The sequence below is a fragment of the Oncorhynchus gorbuscha genome, linkage group LG04 (assembly GCF_021184085.1).
Source record: "Oncorhynchus gorbuscha isolate QuinsamMale2020 ecotype Even-year linkage group LG04, OgorEven_v1.0, whole genome shotgun sequence".
Taxonomy (NCBI): Eukaryota; Metazoa; Chordata; class Actinopteri; order Salmoniformes; family Salmonidae; genus Oncorhynchus; species Oncorhynchus gorbuscha.
The window spans coordinates 16,075,018-16,099,553 of record NC_060176.1 but is presented as its reverse complement, the minus strand read 5'-3'; the positions used below and the strand labels follow the sequence as shown (position 1 = coordinate 16,099,553).

The following is a 24,536-nucleotide window of genomic DNA, read 5'->3' as shown; positions in this document are numbered from 1 at the left end:
GAACTAGGGCTGGGGCGTTCTGAGATACCCCCTCCCTGGGTTCCGATGTATAACTGCTGCCAGGGAACCAAAGCCCCAAACCATGATCCTCTGAGGCTCCCCCCGTGAGCCACTGATGAGCTCCTGTGCCACAGAGCAAGCAGCGCATGACACTCAGCAACACAGCAGCCTCAGTGGACAGCCACCTTGGCAATCAATCCCCCCTGGCACCAAGGTGGAGACATTTCAGAGGAGAGGGTTGTTTATGGGAAACTGCTTTCATTCCTTGAGGAGCACAACGCAGACCTATCTTGAGCTTCACAGCACACCATTTCAGCAATGGCTGCAGAAAAACCAAATCTACCACCAACGCAAGGACACACAAATTATTAACCTATCCCAAACCTTTACCTAATATATCTTTTACTATTTTTAGTGCAGGTTTGTCAATGTGTTCTGTGCAAGGTGTGACTCAAATTGTGAGGTGTATCAGAACTCATTATACAGTACCTCTACCAGTCAATAATTGTAGAAAACACCACACCAATGCAATGAACTGCAGAACAGGAAGTTACACATTCTTGTCTCTACAAAAAGGTAGCCAAAATGTTAGCCAAGAAACAAAAAGCGCACAGCTTTGAATAAGCAGGCACAGTACTTCATACATTGCCGCAATGACAGGCCCTTCTGAGAAGCTAAAATGTCATCCTCATCACAATTACAGGGATTCTTCTATCTAATGTCGTATGACGCAACCAGCACTGCTAACATTGACAGCATTGCATACTGCAAAGGGGACGGAAATTCCCTAATGCACTGACAAGAACGGACATTTGTATAAACTCATCTTTGCTTTCAAAGAAGGAACACATAGACAACCTTTGAGTGATTAAGCATTGGTTTCCTATATAGTGCGCATGGTACTATATACTAGATCCTTGATAATTTTAGGAAATGGCAGAGCACCGTTAAAATTCTATGAGCGAGAAATAAACTTCATTGTAGCTACACACATTCCCTTGTAACTATGGCAGCTTCTAAAACCCACTGGATGCCTTATTGCAGAGCAGTGGCACAGTTATAGAATGATAATAGTGGGGCCCATTTCAGCATTTCCCCTCAGCACATCAGCATGGTTGTTTTTTTGTCAGTTTTAGTTTGACTTGATAAAAACAGTGATATATGATTGTTCATCAGAAGTTATCACGTCTGTTCTGCCCACAGAATTGTAGTAGTATTGAAATAGGCCTACATCATGGCACTATTATCTCAAGCCTGTATTTGAGATGTCCAAGCCTTTTCTTATGATGTCACAAACTGAAATCAGGCGAGCTAAAACAAGCAAGTATAGTGTAGAGAATCATTGAACCATCTAAACCGCTGTGAAATGTATGTTCCATAACCAAACCTCTAGTATTTTCAGCTGCTTGAAGCTAGTGTACAAAACCGAAAGTAAAAGACGCAAAAACTAACTTTAATAACGTAAGCATAGAAATACAACACAGAACAGAGCTACCGCTTCTAAAGCCCCGTTTCCACTGGCACTTGAAATTTGGGCCAGATTCGACCTGGGTCGAGGGAAACCCGGGCCAGCGCAGCCCAGTTTCACAACTGGCGCCAGCTCAATTCGAATTCGGATTGGTGACCCATTACTATGCAACCACCAAGTGGATCACTGCTGGATGCGGGTAGGTTTAGCTAGCTTGTCTGGGCTTGTTGCTGTTAGCTAGCACATGGACAAGCAGTACTGCAGTAGCTAGACATAACACAAATGACCATAATAGTTGGGTCCTTTATTCATTATTACACTACCAACTTTTATGATAACTGTCAGCCCTCAAATGCTAGCTACCTAACCTTAGCTAGCAAATCAGAGTTGAAACAATCTAGATAACATAAGCTAGCAGGAATTTTTGCTAGCCAGGTCGTATTGAAAGCTAGCTAGCTAATAGCCAATACCATAGTAAGCAAGGTAGGAATGATTAGTTATGCTAACAACGACGCTAACGTTTAGTTAGCCAACGTCAGCAAGCTAAATACATGATTGGCTGGCACTGGCAGGAGTATAGGGTAACGTTTTTTACAGAATGGTGAAGGTGAATTCAATTATTCAACATTTTGTTTGCAGGCAACATCAGCGAAGCCAGCTGCAGTCACATATTGGCTACCTTGCAACATGACAATTTATCATTTCTGGGGGGAGTGGAAATGCAATTTGAGCTATCCCACCAAGGCCAGCCCAGCCTGGGTTGAATTCAAAGTGCCAATTGAAACGGGATTTAGTGTTTCTTTTAATGAGAATGACAGATCTGTAACTCATATTTCTATGTGAAATTGTTCGGGTCGCCCAAAAAGTTACATATTGCAGCTTTAAATCAATCCAGTGATGTGTTATTGTAATACAAATTGTGAATATGAGATGGGTTGTCTTCTATCATAGATAAAGAGTGGCATCAACGCAAAAGTAATGGCATCAACATCGTGAACACAAACCAAAACATGTAATGAGGGAAGAATTATTGGTGCTTCTTATACTGTAACAGTGCAGAGAATTTAGGGCAGGATAATTAAAGATTGACTGGTCCCAAGTGTACACCAAGTTCCCTAACAATGAGTCATTCGGTTGACAAAGTTCTCCTTCATACGATTTTTTACATTTTTCTGACAGTATTTGCCTAATGTTTTCTGGCTTGTACTAGGCCTCAATCTGAGATATTTCCTCATTTAGTCTATGGCTCTTTAGGTACGTAAACATACTAATTGTACAAGCCTGTCTATGTATTTCATCTTTATACGTAATGCATCAAGATTACAACCAAAGCCATACCATAATTCGAATGACTGCTGCAAATGTCTTCAGCATTTTGTTTTCTTTGGCAATATTAACGTAAATCAACAAACCTAACACGCTACCAGGCTGATTTGACAGCGCAGTTCCATTACTTGAAAAGAACGCGATGAACATTCATCATCATCCTCCTCTTTGATGTGTCTGTCACAGATACAAAACATTTTGATGTTGCCCAACGTTATCCAGCACTAGTAAGCTAACGTTGAAATAAGTCAGATATGCGTGTAATTGTCTTATTTGGTTAACTTAACGTTCGCTACTTGGGTTACGTCTGAATTAATCGTAAAATGTAATAAATAAATGGATATAGTTACATGGCCTTTGCTAACTAGTTTACTTAGTTAGCAAGATGGAAGAGCTGCAAAGCTTCACAATCAAATGTTGGGTTTCTAATTAACTCGCTGATAAGATCATATTGCTAATAACCAATGTAGCTAGCTACCTAACTCGTTAGCTAGCAAACCCCAAAATGGCTCACAACAAGACATTTTAGCTACTACCGTACCAAGCTAACATTAACTACTGAATCTTCAGAGCAAACAATAGCTTGCTAGCTAGCTACAGTACGCTGGCTACTGTCTGGTCGTGTTAGCCAGCTAACGTTGAGAGAAAAACAAAGACAGTTATCTAGCTAGCTATATTGACTCAACACATACCTGTACTCTCTTGAAAGTGGGCTTCTGTGTTATTTCGTGGCTCCCTTTGAATTACATATGCTCTGGGTGAACTTAAATAAGGGACACAAGTAAATCGCGATCGAACGACAGTCACCGGGTAGTGAAACTGACAACAGGAACAAAATCGAAGTGGGCCCGTGGCAATACCAACGTCGTTACAAATCAGCGCCTGGCTAAAGACCCGAGAGAAAAAAATACTTGCTATTTTTTCCTGGCTTTATGTGGCATATTAACACGCTACGCAATACATAATGTTTTTTCTACGATAAAACACACATTCCATTCTATTTGGCATCAGGGCCCTCGATGAAGTCCCCATTCCTGCCTCTTCGAGGCGACCACTGTTGTTTACCCAGCTCGACTCGTCCGTTTACTCTCGCTGGCACCTAGGTTGGGTTGCTGGACTTGTGTGAAGCTAGCCACAATAAGGATTCGCCACAATAAGGATTCGCCACAAAGGTGCCTGGAATTTGCGATTCGCCTTCAAAATAAATGTCCCCCATTGAAACATGCAAACGGATACAAATAGTGGAATAATGCCATATTTGATCCTGCTTAACAAGGTTGGAATGTTGTTAATTAAATCCAACAAAAGACAATAACTAGTTAATTTGACCAAAACAAATTTATGTCGCACTGTGAATGTATTAGATTTCAGAACAGCGTTGGTGACATTCGTATATGCCCTGTACAGCCTTATCTATTGATGTTGGGTCCATGAAATGGGGTATCAGCCTTCTCGTGACACCCACAGAACACAACTGTGAAAAGTCTACACACATATTAGCACCTATTGCGGGACTTTGACACCGTTGTGAACTGACACATATTAGCTCACCAGTCAATCTACTATGTGTATTGGCATTCATATTGCAATGTACAGCCTTACCCATGGATCTTGGGTCCATGAAATTCTACGTCGCAAATATTTCTGTAAACTTCAGCGTTGTGTTCTGTGGGTGTCACGGAGTAGGCTGATACCCCATTTCATGGAGCCAAGAGCCATAGGTAAGGCTATGAATCAAATCAAACTTTGTCACATGCGCCGAATATGTTTTTCCTTTTTTTATTTTATTTAACTAGGAAAGTCAGTTCAGAACAAATTCGTATGTACACTGATGGCCTACCGGGGAACAGTGGGTTAACTGCCTTGTTCAGGGGCCGAAAGACAGATTTTGTTTGACCTTGTGAGCTCGGGGTTTCGATCCAAAACAACAAGTGTAAACATTACCGTGAAAAGCTTACTTACAAGCTCTTAAACAACAGTGCAGCTTAAGAAGAGTTAAGAACATATTTACCAAATAAACGAAAGTAAAAAATAATTAAAAGTAACAATAACGAGGCTATATACAGGGGGTGGGGGCAATGTAATAGTCCTGTAGCCATTTGATTAGTTCTTCAGCAGTTTTATGGCTTGGGGGTAGAAGCTGTTAAGGAGCCTTTTGGTCCTAGACTTGGCACTCTGGTTCCGCTTGCCTGTGTGTTAGCAGAGGAAACTGTCTATGACTTGGGTGACTGGAGTCTCTGGCAATTTTATTGGCTTTCCTCTGACACCACCTATTATATAGGTCCTGGATTGCAGGAAGCTTGGCCCCAGTGATGTATTGGGCCGCACACACTACCCTCTTGCGCCTTGAGGTCAGATGCTGAGCAATTGCATTACATTACATTTACATTTAAGTCATTTAGCAGACGCTCTTATCCAGAGCGACTTACAAATTGGTGCATTCACCTTATGACATCCAGTGGAACAGTCACTCTACAATAGTGCATCTAAATCTTAAAGGGGGGGGTGAGAGGGATTACTTATCCTATCCTAGGTATTCCTTAAAGAGGTGGGGTTTCAGGTGTCTCCGGAAGGTGGTGATTGACTCCGCTGTCCTGGCGTCGTGAGGGAGTTTGTTCCACCATTGGGGAGCCAGAGCAGCGAACAGTTTTGACTGAGCTGAGCGGGAACTGTACTTCCTCAGTGGTAGGGAGGCGAGCAGGCCAGAGGTGGATGAACGCAGTGCCCTTGTTTGGGTGTAGGGCCTGATCAGAGCCTGGAGGTACTGAGGTGCCGTTCCCCTCACAGCTCCGTAGGCAAGCACCATGGTCTTGTAGCGGATGCGAGCTTCAACTGGAAGCCAGTGGAGAGAACGGAGGAGCGGGGTGACGTGAGAGAACTTGGGAAGGTTGAACACCAGACGGGTGTTGTCCAGGATCACGCCAAGGTTCTTGGCGCTCTGGGAGGAGGACACAATGGAGTTGTCAACCGTGATGGCGAGATCATGGAACGGGCAGTCCTTCCCCGGGAGGAAGAGCAGCTCCGTCTTGCCGAGGTTCAGCTTGAGGTGGTGATCCGTCATCCACACTGATATGTCTGCCCGACATGCAGAGATGCGATTCGCCACCTGGTCGTCAGAAGGGGGAAAGGAGAAGATTAATTGTGTGTCGTCTGCATATACCAGGCGGTGATGCAACTGGTCAGGATGCTCTCGATGATGCAGCTGTAGACTTTTCTGAATAACTGGGGACCCGTGCCAAATCTTTTCAGTCTCGAGGGGGAACAAGTTTTGTCGTGTCCTTTTCACGACTGTCTTGGTGTGTTTGGACCATGATACATCGTTGGTGATGTGGAAACCAAGGAACTTGAAACTCTCGACCCGCTCCAGTACAGCCCCGTTGATGTTAATGGGGGCCTGTTCGGCCCACCTTTTCCTGTAGTCCACAATCAGCTCCGTTGTCTTGCTCACACTGTACATTGCAATATGAATGTCAATACGCACAATAGACTAGATAGTGAGGTGATATACCACAGTTAAAGTCCCATAAGAAGAACAACAACGCTAATAGTTGTGTTCTATGGGTGTCACGACTAGGCTGATATCCCAGTTCATGAACCCAAGATAAATAGGTAAGGCTGTACAGTGCATATAAGTATGCCCCCAATGCAATTCTGAAGTCTAATAAATCCACAGTGCGATTTCAACATTATTTTTTGTTGTTGTGTCAAATTAACTACTTATTGTGTTTTGTAGGCTGATACCCTATTTCATGGACCCAAGATCCATAGGTAAGGCTGTAAGCTACATTGCAATATGAATGACCAATACGCACAATAGACTGACTGGAGGGGGGGGGGGGGGGTGATTTCCCACAGTCAAAGTCTTGCAATAAAAGCTATGATGCTAATATTTGTGTGAACTCTTCACAGTTCTGTTCTGTGGGTGTCACTGAGTAGGCTGATACCCCATTACATGGACCCAAGATGATGATCCATAGGTAAGGGAATACATAGCAATATGAATGTCAATACACAGTAGGTTGACTGGTGATCAAAATCCCAGTATATACACATATTGGTGATAGTGCACAATAGCTATGTCAATATTGCGAGCCGTGAGGAGTAATGGCGGCTGGTAGAGCTTTTTGAGTCGACGCGACATGTCGGCAAATTCAAGATAGAAGAACCATTTAAACAGTTTACTATTACAGCGGATGAAGGTGCGGAAAAAGCGTGGAGATGTGGGAATGGACAGCGAGGAAGAAAGAAAGCAGTTGAGTGTAGAGGGAAGCTGTTTGGTGAGGAAGATTGGCATCAAGTACAAAAATAAAAAAACGCAGCCGGTAGCAAAACATTTTTACTTGACGAGAGTGAGGATGAATTACCTGTGTCTCAGTGATTGAGTCGCTGACGTGATCGTCCTGTCCGGGTTGGCGCCCCCCTCGGGTTCGTGCCGTGGGGTAGATCTTCGTGGGCAAAACTCAGCCTTGTCTCAAGGTACTAAGTTGGTGGTTGAAGATATCCCTCGAGTGGTGTGAGGGCTGTGCTTTGGCAAAGTGGGTGGGGTTATATCCTGCCTGGTTGCCCCTGTCCGGGGGTATAGGGCCAAAGTGTCTTCCGTTCCCTCCTGTCTCAGCCTCGTAATTATGCTGCAATAGTTTGTGTCGGGTGTGCTAGGGTCAGTCTGTTATATCTGGAGTATTTCTCCTGTCTTATCCGATGTCCTGTATGAATTTAACTATGCTCCCTCTAATTCTCTTTATCTCTTCTCTCGGAGGACCTGAGTCCTAGGACCAAGCCTCAGGACTACCTATCCTGATGACTCCTTAATGTCCCCAGTCCACCTGGTCGTGCTGCTACTCCAGTTTCAACTGTTCTGCCTGCGGCTATGGAACCCTGACCTGTTCGCCGGACATGCTACCTTGTCCCAGACCTGCTGTTTTCGACTCTCTCTCTCTACCGCACCTGCTGTCTCTAACTCTGAATGATCGACTACGAAAAGCCAACTGACATTTACTCCTGAAGTGCTGACCAGTTGCACCCTCTACAACTACTGTGATTATTATTATTTGACCCTGCTGGTCATCGATGAACGTTTGAACATCTTGCCCATGTACTGTTATAATCTCCACCCGGCACAGCCAGAAGAGGACTGGCCACCCCTCAGAGCATGGTTCCTCTCTACATTTCTTCCTAGGTTCCTGCCTTTCTAGGGAGTTTTTCCTAGCCACCGTGCTTCTATCAAATTGCTTGCTGTTTGGGATTTTAGGCCGGGATTCTGTATAGCACTTTGGCCTAAAGAGCAGGAACCCAGACTTCACCAAATAAATCAGAAATACAGACACTGTCATCCTGCATAAAACATGGTATAGAGGAAATGGACCCACTGGTTGCCCTCTAGGTTACAGGGAGCTGGTAGTCCCATCCACCAAATTACCAGCTGTTACACAGAGATCAGACGTAACACACTCTATTAAATTAATCAAAACAGGAACATTTTACATTTGGCTAGAAATTCTAAAGGAAATTATCTCAACAGAGTAAAATGTCCTCCTGTGTGCTACCTATATCCATGAAGAGGGAGAGGTCCTAGAGGGAGAGGTCAATCATTTCCAGGCCCTGGACACATGCTAGTGTGTGGTAACCTAAATGCCCGAACTGGACAAGAAGATGACATTCTCAGTACACATGGGGACAAACAGCTACCTGGAGGTGACAGTATTCCCTCCCAAATATGCCCCCCTAGACACGACTACAATCAAAGCCAACCAAACTTCATACTGTTAAGAAGATGGAAGGAAAGTAGTGTAGAAACCTACCAAAAAACTATTGGGCAACAACAAATCCAATCCCATTAAGACAACTTCCTGGACAAAACATTTCACTGCAATAGTGAAGCTATAAACTTGACAGTAGAAAGCCTAAACTGTATATTTTACCTTTCAGCTTCTCTATCAAGTCTAAAAGTGTCAAGCAGACAGCCTAAGAAAATTAACAACAATGATAAATGGTTTGATGAAGAATGCAAAACCCTAAGAAACACATTGAGAAACATATCCAACCAAAAGCACAGAGACCCAGAAAAGCACAGCAGAATTAGGACATTACCCGCTAGTTGTCAAAATCCAGAAAAGAGCTGTTAAATTCTACAACCACATAAAAGAAAGCAATGCCCACACATTCCACCACAAGAGTCCCCCTCAGCCAGAGAAGAGTCCCCCTCAGCCAACTGGTTCTGTTCACAAACACAAACAGACCCCACAGAGCCCCTGGACCACAACACAATTAGACCCAATCCAAAAAGATGACTATTTGACACACTGGAAAGAATCAACTAAAAAACTGAGCAAATTGGAATGCCCTAAACAGAAAATACCTGACAAATGTGATTTGAGAAAATTAAGAAAATCCTTGACTACGTGAAGACTCTGTGATCATAGCCTTGCTATTGAGAGAGGTCACCACATGCAGACCTGGCTCTCAAGCATGGGACCTTGGTGGCACCTTAAATTGGGGAGAACGGGCTCGTGGTAATGACTGGAGAGGAGTAGGTGGAATGGTATCAAATACATCAAACAAATGGTTTCCATTTTTTTATGCCATTCCATTTGCGCCGTTCCGGCCATTATTATGAGCCTTGTCCCCTCAGCAGCCTCTACTGCTGAGGGGAGTGAGAAGACAGACTATGAGTTCACTGCTCACAAAATTAGTTGGAAACTGAGTGGCACATGCTAACCCCCTGCCAAATGTATGAACACATTAGATATACATATTTCCCACAGATCACACAGGTCCACAATTTTTTTTTAAACAAACCAAACTCTCATATCTGTTAGGCAAAATACTGCAGTGTGCATTCATAGCAGCAAGATTTGTGGCCTGTTGCCATGAGAAAAGGGTAACCATGTGGAGCACAAATAATGTTTTAAATACCACCAATATTTATCTGTTTATCTTTACCTACTATTCGTACTATAACTATTTGCACATTGCTAAAACACTGTACATAGCTGATAATATATAGTTACAGTTGAAATCACAGGAGTTTGGTGGCACCTGAATTGGGGAGGATGGGGTCGTGGTAATGACTGGAGCGGAATAGGTGGAACGCTATCAAATACATCAAACACATGGTTTGATACCATTCCATTTGCTCCTTTCCAGACATTATTTGTGCTCCCCTTAGGAGCCTCCACTGTGAAATGTGGGTTCTTAGCATTCATAGCCATGGTTATTAACTGTATCGCAGAAATGGAACGTAAAATCACATAAAATATATGTTGGGGTGGCAACTGCAGAGAAGTACTTGGGTGTACAATATTTTGTTGCAGAGGACAAGGTGTGTTGAAAGATAGGGTCCAGTCCTCCCAGGCTGCCAGCCTGGTGTAGGATCAGATAGGGCCAAGTAGTGGAATAGGGGTGAGGTTTTAATGGGTTAATGGGTGTAGGGTAAGTTGGTACAGTGATTTTTTTTCTTCCCCTTTGTGTCAAAGCGTGTAATGAATTTGCACTCCAGAACAGTAGGTGGAAACAAAGGGTCATAGATGAATGAAGTGGCGGCATGCACTTTAAATGTTTGTTTGCGGACTGCCATGATATCATAGAAGAAGATATATTAATAAGGGGGCCGTGACCAGCCTTTACACTCCAGTACAGTAGGTGGCAGTGTATGCATATTTCAGTTGGATGCGATCCGCCAATACAAATTTTGAGAATAACTTTGGGGCCATTGCGTGAGCATGCGTGCTTCCCTTCTGCACACACAAGTTTACAACAACACATCCAGCAAGGTAAAATGGCGTCGGGTGCCATTTCAACGGAGTCAAAGAAAATAACAGATTTACGAGTTATAGATCTTAAATCTGAACTCAAGCGAAGGAATTTGGATGTCACAGGTGTGAAGAATGTTCTAATTGCAAGGCTGAAACAGGTAATGAGATCAATTTATTTGTACTTGGCGAACGCAAAGCTAACGACCACTAGGCTAGCTAATGTTAGCTACCAAACAGTTGCACGAATTTAATTGATTGAGGCCGTCCTCAACTGCTGCCAGCTAGATAGCTTAGCTATCCAACTTGTTATGGGATGAATGTGTATCTATGTACAGATTGCTTTTTTCGTAGTTGCCAACTAAGATGTTTAGTCTGCTAGCTAATGTTACCGTTGGATGCTGTCTAGTTTTCCAACTGCGGTACTGCGTGCTCGCGGCCTGGCTTTGCAGCGTCAGGTTGACAAGGTAGCCCACCGTCCTGCATCGATGCAGTCGGTGTGTGGGCGTTGGTAAACTAATGTTAGCTGGCCATGACATCTATCGCATCTTTGTATCCTTTAGAAAACTATGTTGCTATAGGCCCACATCACATCCACACACATTTCGCAAAATACCTTGATCAGAGTTAACGTTTATAATTCAAATGAAAAATCGAATTTTATTTTTCACAGGCGCCGAATAAAACGGGTGTTTACCTTACCGTGAAATGCTTACTTACTATACCTTAACCAACAAAGCAGTTTTAAGAACAATAAGAGTTAAGATAATATTTACTAAATAAACTAAAGTACATTTTTATACATATAATTAACTATAATCTGACTTGACAGAAGACGTTCATATGGTGAATCTCATTTAAACCCAGGAAGCAGCCATTCAATTAGTCATTTACTAGTTAACCAAATTGAATCCTGACAAAAAACGTTAGTTACTCACCAAATAAGCCGGTATATAGGTTTCCACTAGATAGCACAGCCACAAAGTAAAAATGGTCTATTTCGTAAATGATATGATCTTGCTGTTTGTATTGAATGTGACTCTGTCAACTTGATTACTCAATTTTCTCTGATCCTGTGCAACTATGTTGTAAACCTTCATTCATAGGCTAGGTTGTAGCAACCTCATGATGAATATAGGGAATATTTAGGTATTATGTAGTAGCCTAAACTTATCGATGTTACATTGAGCTGGGTGAATGGAATATGAATGACAGTCATAAAATATGCTGTAATAGAAATAAGTCCATGCTCATAATTTGTTGTTGTTGCCCTCAATCACCTTAAATGCACCGACACCACTGATTTAAGTTCAGGCGTAAGGTTAGCAGTGTGGTTAGGGTTTGCTGCTAGGTTTTAAATCAGATTTTAAGACGTTAAATTGTAGAAATAGGTGGGGTTTATGACTTTGTGCCTGTGGTAACTAGTGACAACCAGGTATGTAGGCCTAAACAATGCCTCTTCGGCAGCTCCAATGTATTGAGCTGTTGTAGACTTCCGACCTGTTCATTGTAGTAAGGTTAGTGCTATCAGCGATCCTTGTGACGTGAGTGATTTACATTGGAGGTGCAGAATAGGCATTTTTTTCAGTTGCTTGTACATTTTTATTAAGACCTTTTTTGAACGTACATCCTGGCCATGCCGGCAGTAAATGGCGATAGTTGCTATTCAAAACTCCATATTTGGTGAGTAATGAACGTATTTTGACTCGATGAGTCCCACCGTAACGCCGATGTGCGTATTGGACTTCTAACCCCTTTTAAACGTAGTGTGTTTGAACTACGTACTTCTGTGTGAATAAGGGGGGCTGAGCTAAAGTGGTGTTTGAGGCAAGGGCGGATCCCGAAGGGGCCCACGACTTTTTTTTAACTAAAATGTCTGTGGAGTCCGAATTGTTTGAGCACCAAACTATTATCTATAAAAATGTGAGACTCCATGTTTTGCTCTATGACGCTCACATGCTACATAAGTCGTTAGAATGGTAAGGGTTACTTCAACCTAGAAGAGTGTAGTGACATGGTTTCTATAATACTGTAATAAGCTCACATAGTTGTTGTTACTGACTAGTTGGATATTCATATCACAGTGAGCAAACCATTTTTGTACTTACAGCATTCATATAAATTAATTTTCATCAAGTTTATGCTTTGACCAATTTTTTGTTGTTGTTGAGATTTGTCAATAAAACTAATGAATGCAACTGTTTTATGTCAAATTGTACTGTGTTCTACTTGGTCTACTTGTCCTGAAAAGAAAATGGTAAAACACTTAATTGTGAGGCTAAATATAAGGATGGGACATTAAATTAATGTCAGAAAAATAACTAGTAATTACAATAGTGTTTTTTAATTGATTGTTTATTATACTTTCTCAGGCCATTGAGGAGGAAGGTGGAGATCCAGAGACCATTGAAATTCCACTCCCAGCAGACACGCCTAATAGAAAAAATGCAAAAGCTAAAGGTAATTTGACATTCCTAATATTTAAATTACTGTTCAATATTTCTGTTTCCAATTTGGATGATATGACTTCATTACTTCTTTAGGAAAGAAAGTGGACTCTGACACTGATAATCCAATGGAAGATGAATCCTTCTCCAAGGAAGATGAATCCTTCTCCAAGGAAGATGAATCCTTCTCCAAGGAAGATGAATCCTTCTCCAAGGAAGATGAATCCTTCTCCAAGGAAGATGAATCCTTCTCCAAGGAAGATGAATCTCCTACCAAGGAAGATGAATCTCCTACCAAGGAAGATGAATCTCCTACCAAGGAAGATGAATCTCCTACCAAGGAAGATGAATCTCCTACCAAGGAAGATGAATCTCCTACCAAGGAAGAGGAATCTCCTACCAAGGAAGAGGAATCTCCTACCAAGGAAGAGGAATCTCCTACCAAGGAAGAGGAATCTCCTACCAAGGAAGAGGAATCTCCTACCAAGGAAGAGGAATCTCCTACCAAGGAAGAGGAATCTCCTACCAAGGAAAACAAATATTTTTCCAAGGTGAGTGTCACATGAATATGTTTGTGTTTACCCCACTGTCACGGTAGACTAAAGATCATTAGGTTACCATACACAGATCAGATATTGTTTTTATAATTAAATGCTGGTTTTCAGATCAGTTAACCCGGTTTAAGTAAGGCATAAGACTGAAACTATCTTTATGTGTATTTACCTTTCACGTTGGTCTCTTTCAGGAGGGAGACGAGGATGATGTTGAAGAAGGTATGTTTGTGCTCACACCCTATTGAATTGATTACTTTTTGGGGGGGGGATTTGCAGGTAGCCCCCTTTGCGTGAAGGTAAGAAACTGCTATGCCCCCTCTCTCCTTTATGCCTTCCATTTCTTTTGTCTGCTGGCTGGATACTCAGCCAGCCATCTATCCAGGACTCATTGTTCATGAATACAACATAGAAGGGACATCCTGTTTTTGGAGGACTTGCTTCTTTTGGTCACAGTACTTTTTTTGATGGTGGGATGTTACCTAGTCTTCCAGACCTGAGATGCAAGAGGGCTCCATCAACCATACAGACTGCATAGTACATTCCCTCAAGATAAAAAGCTCAGGAATCAACAGGCTTCTTTAAGGTGAGGGAAAGGTTTGCACTGAAGAAGGCAAGCTGATTTAGAGGGAGTTCCAGTGTGTGCTGACGATACCATGGGGGACTCCTGCCCATCGGGGCCCATCCTCCTGTATCACCCCAACTGCACTACAGATGTCTCAGACGGAGAGAAGAAATCATCGCTGAGAATGCTCAAAGACCAACCAGGACATGATGTACAGACTAGAGGACACATTTGCTAAGGACTTGAGCCTGTCACTGCAATCACAAGGACGATTAAAGAGGACATCAAGTTTTTTGTCAACCATCCCAAGTCACTTAAGACAGACTTTTATGAGGGAAAGAAGACATGGGAGATGACCATAAAGACTATGATTGGAGAGCCCTGGGCAGTAGAACGGCCATAAAATGAGACTGAATTTGACCTCCATGGCTTTGGGCACAGATTATTTTTTTGGTTACGGAAGAAGTTGGACAGATGGTCTTTTCCTTTAATTTGAACAAATGCCCTCTCTTCAAACTGAAGAACTGGAATGGAGCTCCTAATGACAGGAGCATTGAAGAGTAACTTCACTGTACAGTACACACAACTGTAAGGATCGCAAAAGAAGTATTGGTGGTGAAAATGACATGAAGATTATTGATCCACACCACCATTTTTCAATGAGGAATGTATGTTTGTGTGTTCCTGTGGTCTTCTACCCTTCGATGACCACTAATACTAAACTTGCTTTCTATTCTACTTCCTAGGTCAAGTAACAGACATGTCAATGTTAAACATTGTGTTTTTTTTGCCATGTTTTATCCTTATTAAATCCCTCAGATATAACTGATACAGATGATGGTACTCGCGAAAATTCTAAACCTCCACCCAGTGAGGACGGCCTCCCAGAAACCGAGGTTGAGGCAGAAGCCGAGGCGGAGGCCGAACAAGTGGAGGAGATCGAAACTGAAGTTGCCGTCTCCGCTAAAGAAGACGAGGACGATAACATATCCGTCACACTCCAGAATGAAGATGCCATCACACTGGATGTTGATGGTGATGACCTCCTGGAAACAGGTAAACATGTGAAACTTCCAGATTCAGAGGCAGACAAGGGCTGTGACGAGCCAGAGGCCTCTGCTGAGACGAGCCCCAAGGATGCCATGAAGATGGAAGTGGAAGGCCATAAAGATGGTAAGAAGGATGACGGGATGAAGGTTGACTCTTCTAAGAAGGAAAGCAGAGATGCCTCGAAGAAAGCTGAAATGGGAGACAAAGACAAGGATTCTGGGAAGAAAGGCCCCTCGTCTACTGGGGCATCAGGTCAAGGAAAGAGGTTTGTCTTTCTAGCTATGTCAGTTCTTTAAGATACTACTACCAAGTTCCAGCTCACTGTGAAAGCAGCATTGTGGGTAGCCTCAAGATTTTTTTTACTTTTTTTCCTAATGAGAAATGTTCATTGATGTACCTAATGAGCCTCCCATTTGTTACTTTCATTTGGTTGTTTTTCTGAAGTTGGGTAATTTGTGTCATTTACCAGGAGCTGAAAACAGATGTTACTTTCACCTTTCCAGCACGTTTGCCTTTTCCAGTTCCCACGTAGGGCTTTTTAAAAGGGCAGTAGTCCCTGTGATGTCAGTTTGTCAGAAACATATGAAATGATTCGCTGTGAAGTCGAACGCAATACTGAAGATTTCATTGGTCCAGGGAGTAAATTGGCTGAGAACATGACCCATATCACCCGTGGAAAAGCAATGAAAAAGGCCATTATGGGAGTTTTGTCCAAATGCAAGCCTTGCCCGTGGGGATAAAAAAAAATACATACATACAGCAAAACAAAGTGTTTCTTTAAAATAAAAAGTTGTTTGCCCTGGTGTACGTCATATTCCGCAGGGGCTTTCATATACTGGCACTCATCTCTTGTTTCTTTTTATTTGTTGTGAAATCTGCTTTGTAGTTCTTCAAAGGACAGAGATGGAAAGGCCACAAAAGATGACAAAGGTAAGCATTTTACAGGTACATTTCTCAAGTCGTCATGACTGATGATCAGAAGATGGTCAAGCATAGGCCTTTATGCAGTGTATGTAAGCAATGTGCAGTATTGACTGGACAGCCAAAATGGCATTTTCTCAAGCGTCAGAACAAACCGAATTGATCTGGGAATTTTAGTACCGTTGGTATAATCTGCGTATTACCCAGTTCTCTTCACATATCTAAAAAGTACATTTCTTTGGCATTTTAAAGGTGTCTGAAATTATTTAATTTGGTCAAAAGCACCTGAATTTTAACATGTAATGCTTACTGGTATGTAACATTGGGCTGTTGTAGATTAGTTTGTTAAATGTGTAGACATGTAAAAGCCTCTACAGTGTATGTATGTTTTGAAACAACCCTATTTCAGGAAGTATCAGCAGTAGTAGTGCAAGCAGCTCCACTCGAAACATATGGGTGAGCGGCCTGTCCTCCAACACCAAAGCAGCTGATTTGAAAAACCTTTTTGGCAAATATGGGAAGGTATGTCTAGAGCTTAAAATGTCCGTAAACGGTTTCTTGTGGTGGGGTACTGGGGTTGGATGTTTCTTACTGTATGGGTGTCATGGTTTTATTTGACACTATTTACTGTTTTACTAGGGGAAAGGGGGATACATAGTCAGTTGTAGAACTGAATGCATTCAACTGAAATGTCTTCCGCATTTAACCCAACCCCTCTACAAGCAGTTGCTCCGCCCCTAAACAAATTCCTGTCGCCACAGGTTTTTAGTGCCAAAGTGGTTACTAATGCTCGTAGTCCTGGAGCCAAATGTTATGGCTTGGTGACAATGTCTTCCAGTACAGAGGTGGGAAGGTGCATCTCCCACCTGGACCGCACAGAACTCCACGGCCAGCAGATATCTGTTGAAAGGGTAAGCTGACAAACAGTTGTTTTGCACATTGTTCAGCTAGTATGTTGAGAGCACGATTACAATTTTACAGTACAGAGTCTTTTCTCTGACTTCTATCTTTTGTGATGTCATAAAGCCTCCAGAACTCTTGACGATTCTAAGATTCCATATTGAGAGTTTTTTTGCAAAACAACATTGGCTGACATTCTCTTCTGAGCCATTGAGCCAACATGCGCTCTGTAATTTTCATTGTAGGGAGAAACAAGGTTCAAGGTCCTTTTGTTCTTTAATGAATTGAAATTACATTGCTTCAGAATTGTGACGGAGCCTTTAATTACTGTGACGGAGTATTTGTTGTCTTTTTAGGTTAAAAGTGATCCCTTCAAGAAAGAACCTTCAAAGAAGGAATCAGATGACAAAACCAGCTCCAGCAAATCAAGTGACAAACGTAGTGCGTTGACAAACAAGACTAGCACTAGCAAGTATGTGAGGAAGAAACACAATCTGTCTTTTTCAGAATGGGGAAATTTGAAAGAAATTTAAATTTCTGTGTCTGTTCTTTTTCCCCCTGAAGAACCCAGCCATCCTCCAAAAAAGAAGAGAAGAAGTCCGACAAGCCATCAGACAAAGATGGCAAGGATTCATCCAAGAAGCAGGAGTCTAAAAGCACAACATCCAGCTCAGGCCCAGATGCCTCCAAGAAAGATGATAAAAAGCATGGTGGAAGTATGTATGTTCCTTCTTAGGTTCCTTTTTATGTATTTATTGTGTTGTAGGGTAGTAAAAATTAAAACCTCTGTCCTGTTTTGTGTAGGGACCAAGAGCCCTGGCAAGATGGTGGTGATTGATCATGCCAAAGGAGACCTGAACAAAGTGAGACCACCATTCAGGAGGGGGAGATTTGACAAGCCGGGTTTCACCACCAACAACAACATGATGCAGCGGAGACCCAGATATTTCATTCCCCCCGAAGAGGTTTGTCGCAGTTTTATTTTCTTCTATCCGATGAATTTTGATCATGGAACTTTCTTTTTCAATGTTCACCTCTACATGCTTGTCTTTCCTAGATGGAGATGAATAGAGTTAGAGTTTTCCCCAACAAGGGAGGCAGCAAAGACATCCTCCCCTTTGAGAAGATGAAAGAGCAGAGGTTGCGTGAGCGTATGGTCCGGCTGGAGCGCGTCCGCAGGGCTGTGGAGCTTCGCAGGTCAGCCTGAAACAAACGCTTACTGTAATTGTTGTACTCTGTAGTACTGTAAGGATGCTGGGTACTAATGTTTCTGTGACTTCCTGTCCCGTCAGGCGGCGTGAGATAGCGGAGCGGGAACGCCGGGAGCGTGAGCGTATCAGTCTGATTAGGGAGCGGGAGGAGAGGGAGAACCTGCTCCGGGAACGGCAGAGGCTTGAGGTGGAGAGGCAGAAACTGGAGAGGGAGCGCATGGAGAGGGAAAGGCTGGAGAGGGAAAGGATCCGCATAGAGCAGGTGCTTGGACTCAAATCATTATGGATGTTTAGTCAACTAGGCTGTACCTCAGTTGATTGTTGTAAAACGACAGGAGTAAGGTGTGTTGTTTACTCATTGTTCATCCTGGTGATCTGTCAACAGCTCCCAGGAGCAAACCATTTAGTGGATTGTTAATGTAATGCGGACGTTATCTCGCTGTGATGCAGGAGCGGCGTAAAGAGGCGGAGCGTATGGCTCGTGAGCGGGAGGAGCTGAGGAGGCAGCAGGAGCAGCTCCGCTACGAGCAGGAGAAGAGAAACAACCTGAAGAGAGGCCGCGATGTGGACCACAGGTACACAAGGCCACACTGTAGTTAGGGATGGGATGTTTGTCTGGGATTTGCTCTGTGTAGTTGAGGCTCTGTTCGTGGACAACCAGTGTCGTGTTTTTACTATCATTAAATTGAAGACTTAGTTTTTTTATCAAAGATTCCATTAATTAGTATAACGTGATCAAAGTAATTAATCGTGTAACTGTAATTAACTAGGAAATAGGCGCACCAAGGAAAGTATTCAGATTACAAAGTTATAATTTCCCAATATAACCTTTCAGATATTTTCATATCTGATCAATAGTCTTCTGATTTTATTGATTTATTTGACCTCATGTTAGTCTCATTCCAAACGCTGTAAATTGTTGGTTATCTGCACCAATCCAGTCTTGACTATGAGACATCCATACATCAATTGTCTTAAATTGTTTATTTATTACTAACTAAGTAATTCACAGAATTGCATGAACAAACAGTAAATATGGTTACATGAAATGATAGAATGTGCGCTAGTGGGCTAAACCGGCATGGCAGCTTGTTAGACAAAGGGGCAATGGGGTAGTCGACTAAGAAGTCACTACAGAGTGATAATTATAACAATTGAAATGCTAATCCTTACACATGAACGCTCACTCAGTCGGGAACAATTGCAATCAATATATATATTTACGCTCAGTGTGTTGTCTTGATCGCTGGTGAAAAGTTCATTTCTTTTGCAGAATTGTCTCCCTCTCTCTCGGTTGTGGTTAGATGGGATTGTTCAGAGTGGCATTCGTTATAGAATGGATGTTTCGGCGGTTGTCGTTCTTCGCGTTCAATGATGCCGAATTCCTAGCTGCAGACTAGGGACCACCCATACGTAGAATGTATGCACACATGACTGTAAGTCGCTTTGGATAAAAGCGTCTGCTAAATGGCATATATTATATTATAGTAATCAGTATCAAAGACTTGTTCTTATTCTGTTGGTAGTCTGAGAGTTTTAACCACGTGGTATGGTTAAAAGATTCAGCAATGGTCTACAACCTTGAGTCCCCTCCTAATGAAGAAAAACATGGTCTACTGATAATTTCTCAAAGTGGGGTTTTATTCAGAATGGCAGAAGAGGGCTGTCTCAGGATGTCTGGCCCTAACTGGGCTCAGGGGTGGTCCTCTGATTTAGTTCAAATCAAAAGGGAATTAGGATTTTTCTTCATTAAACAGTCCACAATCATATTACACCCTTATTCAAACAGTATCACCCTCACTCATTCATCTTATATCTGAGGCTATTCTATAAACAGCGGTATGGTAATGTGGCCACACCGTCTCTCTTGAGCTTGCCAAGTTGTGACAAACGCACCAGTTCGTAACTGGATTCGTCACCGATCTTTTACACTTTCTCTGGAACATGAATTTTGTTCGTACCTCACGTTCTGTGAGGTGGAAGGATTTCCTTTGTCTCCATGAAAACTACTCTCTACTCTCTGTGTGTCCATGAGGCAGGGTCTTCCTTAGGAATTTACGACCGCAGTCTGGTTGTATAAGCAGAGAGCGGGGATGGTGCTCACTGTATTCCAAGAGGGCAACATCATGACACCAGCTTCCACCATTATGTCCATGAAGTTGCAGGATAGGTTACAGTACTGCTTTGTCGTTGTCCCTGCACACAGACTTGTTTCCCATCCTGGTATGTCTGCATCCCACGGCAGACAGGGATGCCTGGTCTCAGACATGACCAGCAGATGTCAATTTGACCATCAACTGAAAAGTGAAATTTGGTGGTATGTGGTATTCCACATCTGACCAAGAGGGGTAATTCCACACCAGTTTACTTGTCGCCCAGGTAAAGCATATTCTCCATTGAATGTTTCAGCCGGAGGGATGATCCCTACTGGAATGGAAACAAGAAGATCCAGCCAGAGTCTGAGGGCCGTGTCAACCAGGGCTCAGACTACAACCGCCAGCAGAACCGCTTTACTGAGTTCAGCCCCCGGGAAAGAGGCAGAGGCTTCCCTGAGGCTGCAGCCGTTGAGCCCAACACCATTGAGAGGTAGGCCCTATTATTTATAAGTGCTTTTTGTAAATAAAGCAACCTGGACCTAAAATGGCAAAGAGCAAGCTACACACAGCCCACATAGACATGCTAAACTGCTATCTCCCTCCAGTAACAGTCAGCTCTTGACAGAATCTGACAATCCATTTTGGGTGTGGGGGGTTTTCAGACGTAACCGCTTCAACAGTGAGCCTGAGGCCAAGAAGTCCCGCCCCACTGCTCGCAGGGACAGCTCTGGGTTTGAGCGCTACCCCAAGAACTTTGAGACTGTCCGCAGGGCTGAGCCTCCTCCAACTCCACGAGCAAACATCCGTGACACAGACCGCAGAGAGATCCGAGACAGGGATGAGCGCCGGGCTGCGCCCATGCCTGAGCGCCGGGCTGCGCCCATACCTGAGCGCAGAGCCGCGCCCATTCCTGAGCGCCGGGCCGCGCCCATGCCTGAGCGCCGGGCCGCGCCAATGCCTGAGCGCCCAGCAGGGGGCAGAGCACCCATGCCTGGCATGTCTCATACCGGCCGCTCCCCCAGAGGCTCCGGGCACGCCGGTCATGCTACTCATACTGGGCATGCAGGATGGAAGAATGACTGCAGCATGAGTGCACCTAAGGGGGACATACGGTGAGAATGGATGGATGCCTAGTGTGCTTGTTTGATTAAAGTTGTAGACAAAGGCCTTTTGTTGTTATCCATGTGGTAATAATCATGTCTCTGTGGTTGTGTAGTGGAGCTGTGCGTACCGGAGGTATGCGGCCAGAGCGTTCAGGCAGAGATGGCCAGGGGCCTGCTCTCAGAGGAGGCTCCTCAGCCAGCCGAGGAAGATCTAACTTCAGTGGCCGGGATGGAGGAAGACCCATGGTCATGGCAGACCAGGTCAGCACCTCACAAATCCCCCATAGCTAAATCTACACATTCAATACACTCCATTTCCTCCATTTTAGTTACATTTCAGATAGGGAATTCATAACTACAATCTCCCCTGTTCTCCACTCAGCATTTCAGCTCCGGCCGCCAGGTGGTGGTGGAGCGGCATGGCCGGGACCAGCCGGCCCCGAGGAAGGAGTGGCATGGTGGGGCTGGATCCCAGGGAGGGGGCTTCCCAGACAGCCGCAGGATGGGAGACAGCCGTGGCAGCATGATGGCCCCACACTCAAGGTATTCACTGCCGTTGCATTAAGACTGTGTACTTTTCCCTGTTATGGTTAAACTCAAATATAAAAATATTATTAAAAAAATATATTTGTTAATGATATTATGAATAGGAGAGGTGGAGTTAACACATATGTGGAATTGTTAGCTCTATCTAAAATTACAACCAACTGATTGGTGCATTACTGCAAAAATGGAGGAGGCAAGTAGAAGGGGGAGAAGGGGAGCTTGTTTATCTGGCCTTTATTAAAGAGCAAAATTGGAGAAAGAGAATTGTCATGAATAGAAAAATATACCCATTTTATTTGAGGGCTAAAATGTTCACCATGGCACCATACAGGTTGTAAAATACTTGAAGAGATTTCCAGTGTGCTGATTCCATGGCACATGGTTTATAAACTGATACACAAAACAACGCTTGACTCAAACCGTAGTTTTTCTATTTAAATTATTATTACAATATTCTTGCCACCAAAAGAAGAATGTTATGTATATGGGGCATACAACCATGTCAGCTATGCAGATTTTTGCTGCGAAGAGACAATAATTTGACAGTTTATTCTGGTATTGTCCTGTGTAGCCTGTTTCTGGCCACAGGTTCAGGAGTGGTTAAACAGTCATGACATTGTTCCAAAATGAGCCCTACAAATAGCACTGTTGGGTGATCAGGAAAGCTGTAATCAATCAAAACAAAATATATATATTTAATTCACATCTGTTGATAATATCCCATTTAGAAAGGTTTGAGAATCTGTGTAAAACATCCCAAAACAGTTGAAGAGGAAATGGCACAAGGAAATCAAGAGTAGGTGGTCTATGAAGATAGGTGGGATGGGCTGAGAGAAACAGAGGGGTGGATTTAATCTGTAATAGTTGTGACTGAAATGAATATATATCATGTGTATCGGACTTGTCTGAGCACTATGATTTAGGCTTGGGTGGTATCCGTATTTCCATACCGTCATTGTGCCATGCCGGGATATTCTGTAATACACCATAATACCTACCTACAATACGAACAAAATGAGCACTATTTTCAAACCCCACTGGATCTTCTGTAATCCGAAGGTAGATTTTAAAAAGTACTACTTGTTAAAAAGATCTAACAAGTAGATTTAAAAGACCATAGATTTAAAAGACCAAAGATAATGCTAACTAAATACTAAAGAGGACATTGTGTACAGTCTCTGATCTAAAGTATTTGCAGGACAGACAAACCAGCTCAAAGTTATACAAGTAACTAAAAAATGATCCACAGTTTGCTGCATCAACAAAGCAAATATCAGCAAGGCTCTTGATCCAGGAGAGGATTCTCTGCTGTTACCAAGCTAAGCACTTAGCTAGATGGCTAAATAGCTACTAAATTAGCAACCAAATCACAACTGTAGCGCATTTAGCACATTTTAGACAGTAAATAGGTATAAGATAACTAACTCGATCACCTGGCGTGTGCTAAACAAGTGAGTGACTCACAGGTAGCCTAGTGGTTAGTGTGGGACTAGTAACTGGAAGGTTGCAAAATCAAATCCCTGAGCTGACAAGGTACAAATCTGTCGGTCTGCCCCTGAATGAGGCAGTTAACCCACTGTTCCTAGGCCTCCATTGAAAATAACAATTTGTTCTTAACTGACTTGTCTAGTTAAATCAACTTTTAAAAAACAAGGCTCTGGTTGTTGTGCTTATAAACAAACACCACGTGACTGAGGACTACCAGTAAGCTTCATAATGAAAAATTGTGACAATCCGTACTGATTGCACAAGTTGACTGCAGGTATTTACCTAAAGTAGCTACAAATATTCAAATTCAACGGTATTGGTGGTATATTTGGCTATTTCCAAATACTCCGGTATACGGTATACCGCCCAAGCAAACTATCAATCCAAGTGTAAAAAAAAAACTCCAATGAATCCAAATGTGATATGTATAAAAAAAAAAAAAATATATATATATATATATATATAACTGTACTTTTTTTATATGGAAAAATGTATTCTGGTAGAAGCCATATTTGAGCTTGTCTTTACTGTATGCTCCTTTAGGCAGAAATGTATTTTTGTTTCTCCAGCCACTCTTCGTCTGCAATGAACAGAATCGTGCAGATCACCAACAGTTCCATGTCCAGTGTTGGTGGATTCAAGCCCTTCAAAGGAGCACCCCGACGGTTCTAACTGCCTCTCCCCAGATCAGCTTAAGCTTATTTTTCAAAAATACATTTTTTTTTTAAAGTATTAAGTATATCTTTTGAGTATTGTTTTAAGAGGCTGGTTTCTAGCCATAAGGTTGATATAGAAATGTTTTGTTCTGTATAGGTTACCTCAATGAATGGTTTCCTAACAGTTGTGCTGTGACTTAAACCCTGTGCACATAATGTTCAACTTACCTTTAGAATAGAATTGTACAGCTTTAGTTATTTGTAACAAGTTTGATGTTAACTGCTCTTCCCTTAACTGAAACTCCATGTCCCGGATGTCAAATGTAAGCAGATCAATGTATTCTTTCACCATTTTTAGTTATGCCCCCTGGTGCTTCTGAAGGTTATTAAAAGATACATCTTGCTCATTTGGTCTTCGCTCCTACATTTGACTCATGAAGTGCACATACAAGACATCACA

At 42.7% G+C, this 24,536-nt stretch overlaps 2 protein-coding genes and 1 long non-coding RNA gene across 3 annotated transcripts in view; 2 read left to right on the top strand and 1 right to left on the bottom strand.

Moving 5' to 3' along the window:
- The window catches only part of LOC124033749 (E3 ubiquitin-protein ligase Arkadia-like), a 40,163-nt gene extending 36,247 nt beyond the window's left edge, over positions 1-3,916 (bottom strand). The window contains 1 exon segment of the mRNA XM_046345969.1: positions 3,487-3,916. The gene's annotated coding sequence lies outside the window, so the exon portion shown is untranslated.
- Positions 1,374-7,719, top strand: LOC124033751. The gene is made up of 3 exons (XR_006838445.1): positions 1,374-1,667; positions 6,704-6,771; positions 7,551-7,719. It is a non-coding gene; the product is annotated as an uncharacterized LOC124033751 (long non-coding RNA).
- Positions 7,720-10,524: 2,805 nt separating this feature from the next.
- LOC124033746 (SAFB-like transcription modulator) lies at positions 10,525-24,483 on the top strand. The gene is made up of 19 exons (XM_046345962.1): positions 10,525-10,703; positions 12,915-13,002; positions 13,086-13,540; positions 13,735-13,762; positions 14,925-15,420; positions 16,042-16,085; positions 16,486-16,598; positions 16,838-16,987; positions 17,333-17,448; positions 17,541-17,692; positions 17,781-17,941; positions 18,034-18,173; positions 18,269-18,449; positions 18,638-18,762; positions 20,597-20,773; positions 20,946-21,395; positions 21,500-21,647; positions 21,769-21,929; positions 23,990-24,483. The coding sequence occupies exons 1-19, from the start codon at positions 10,569-10,571 to the stop codon at positions 24,090-24,092; spliced, it is 3,423 nt and encodes a 1,140-aa protein (XP_046201918.1). The 5' UTR covers positions 10,525-10,568; the 3' UTR covers positions 24,093-24,483.
- Positions 24,484-24,536: the final 53 nt, after the last annotated feature.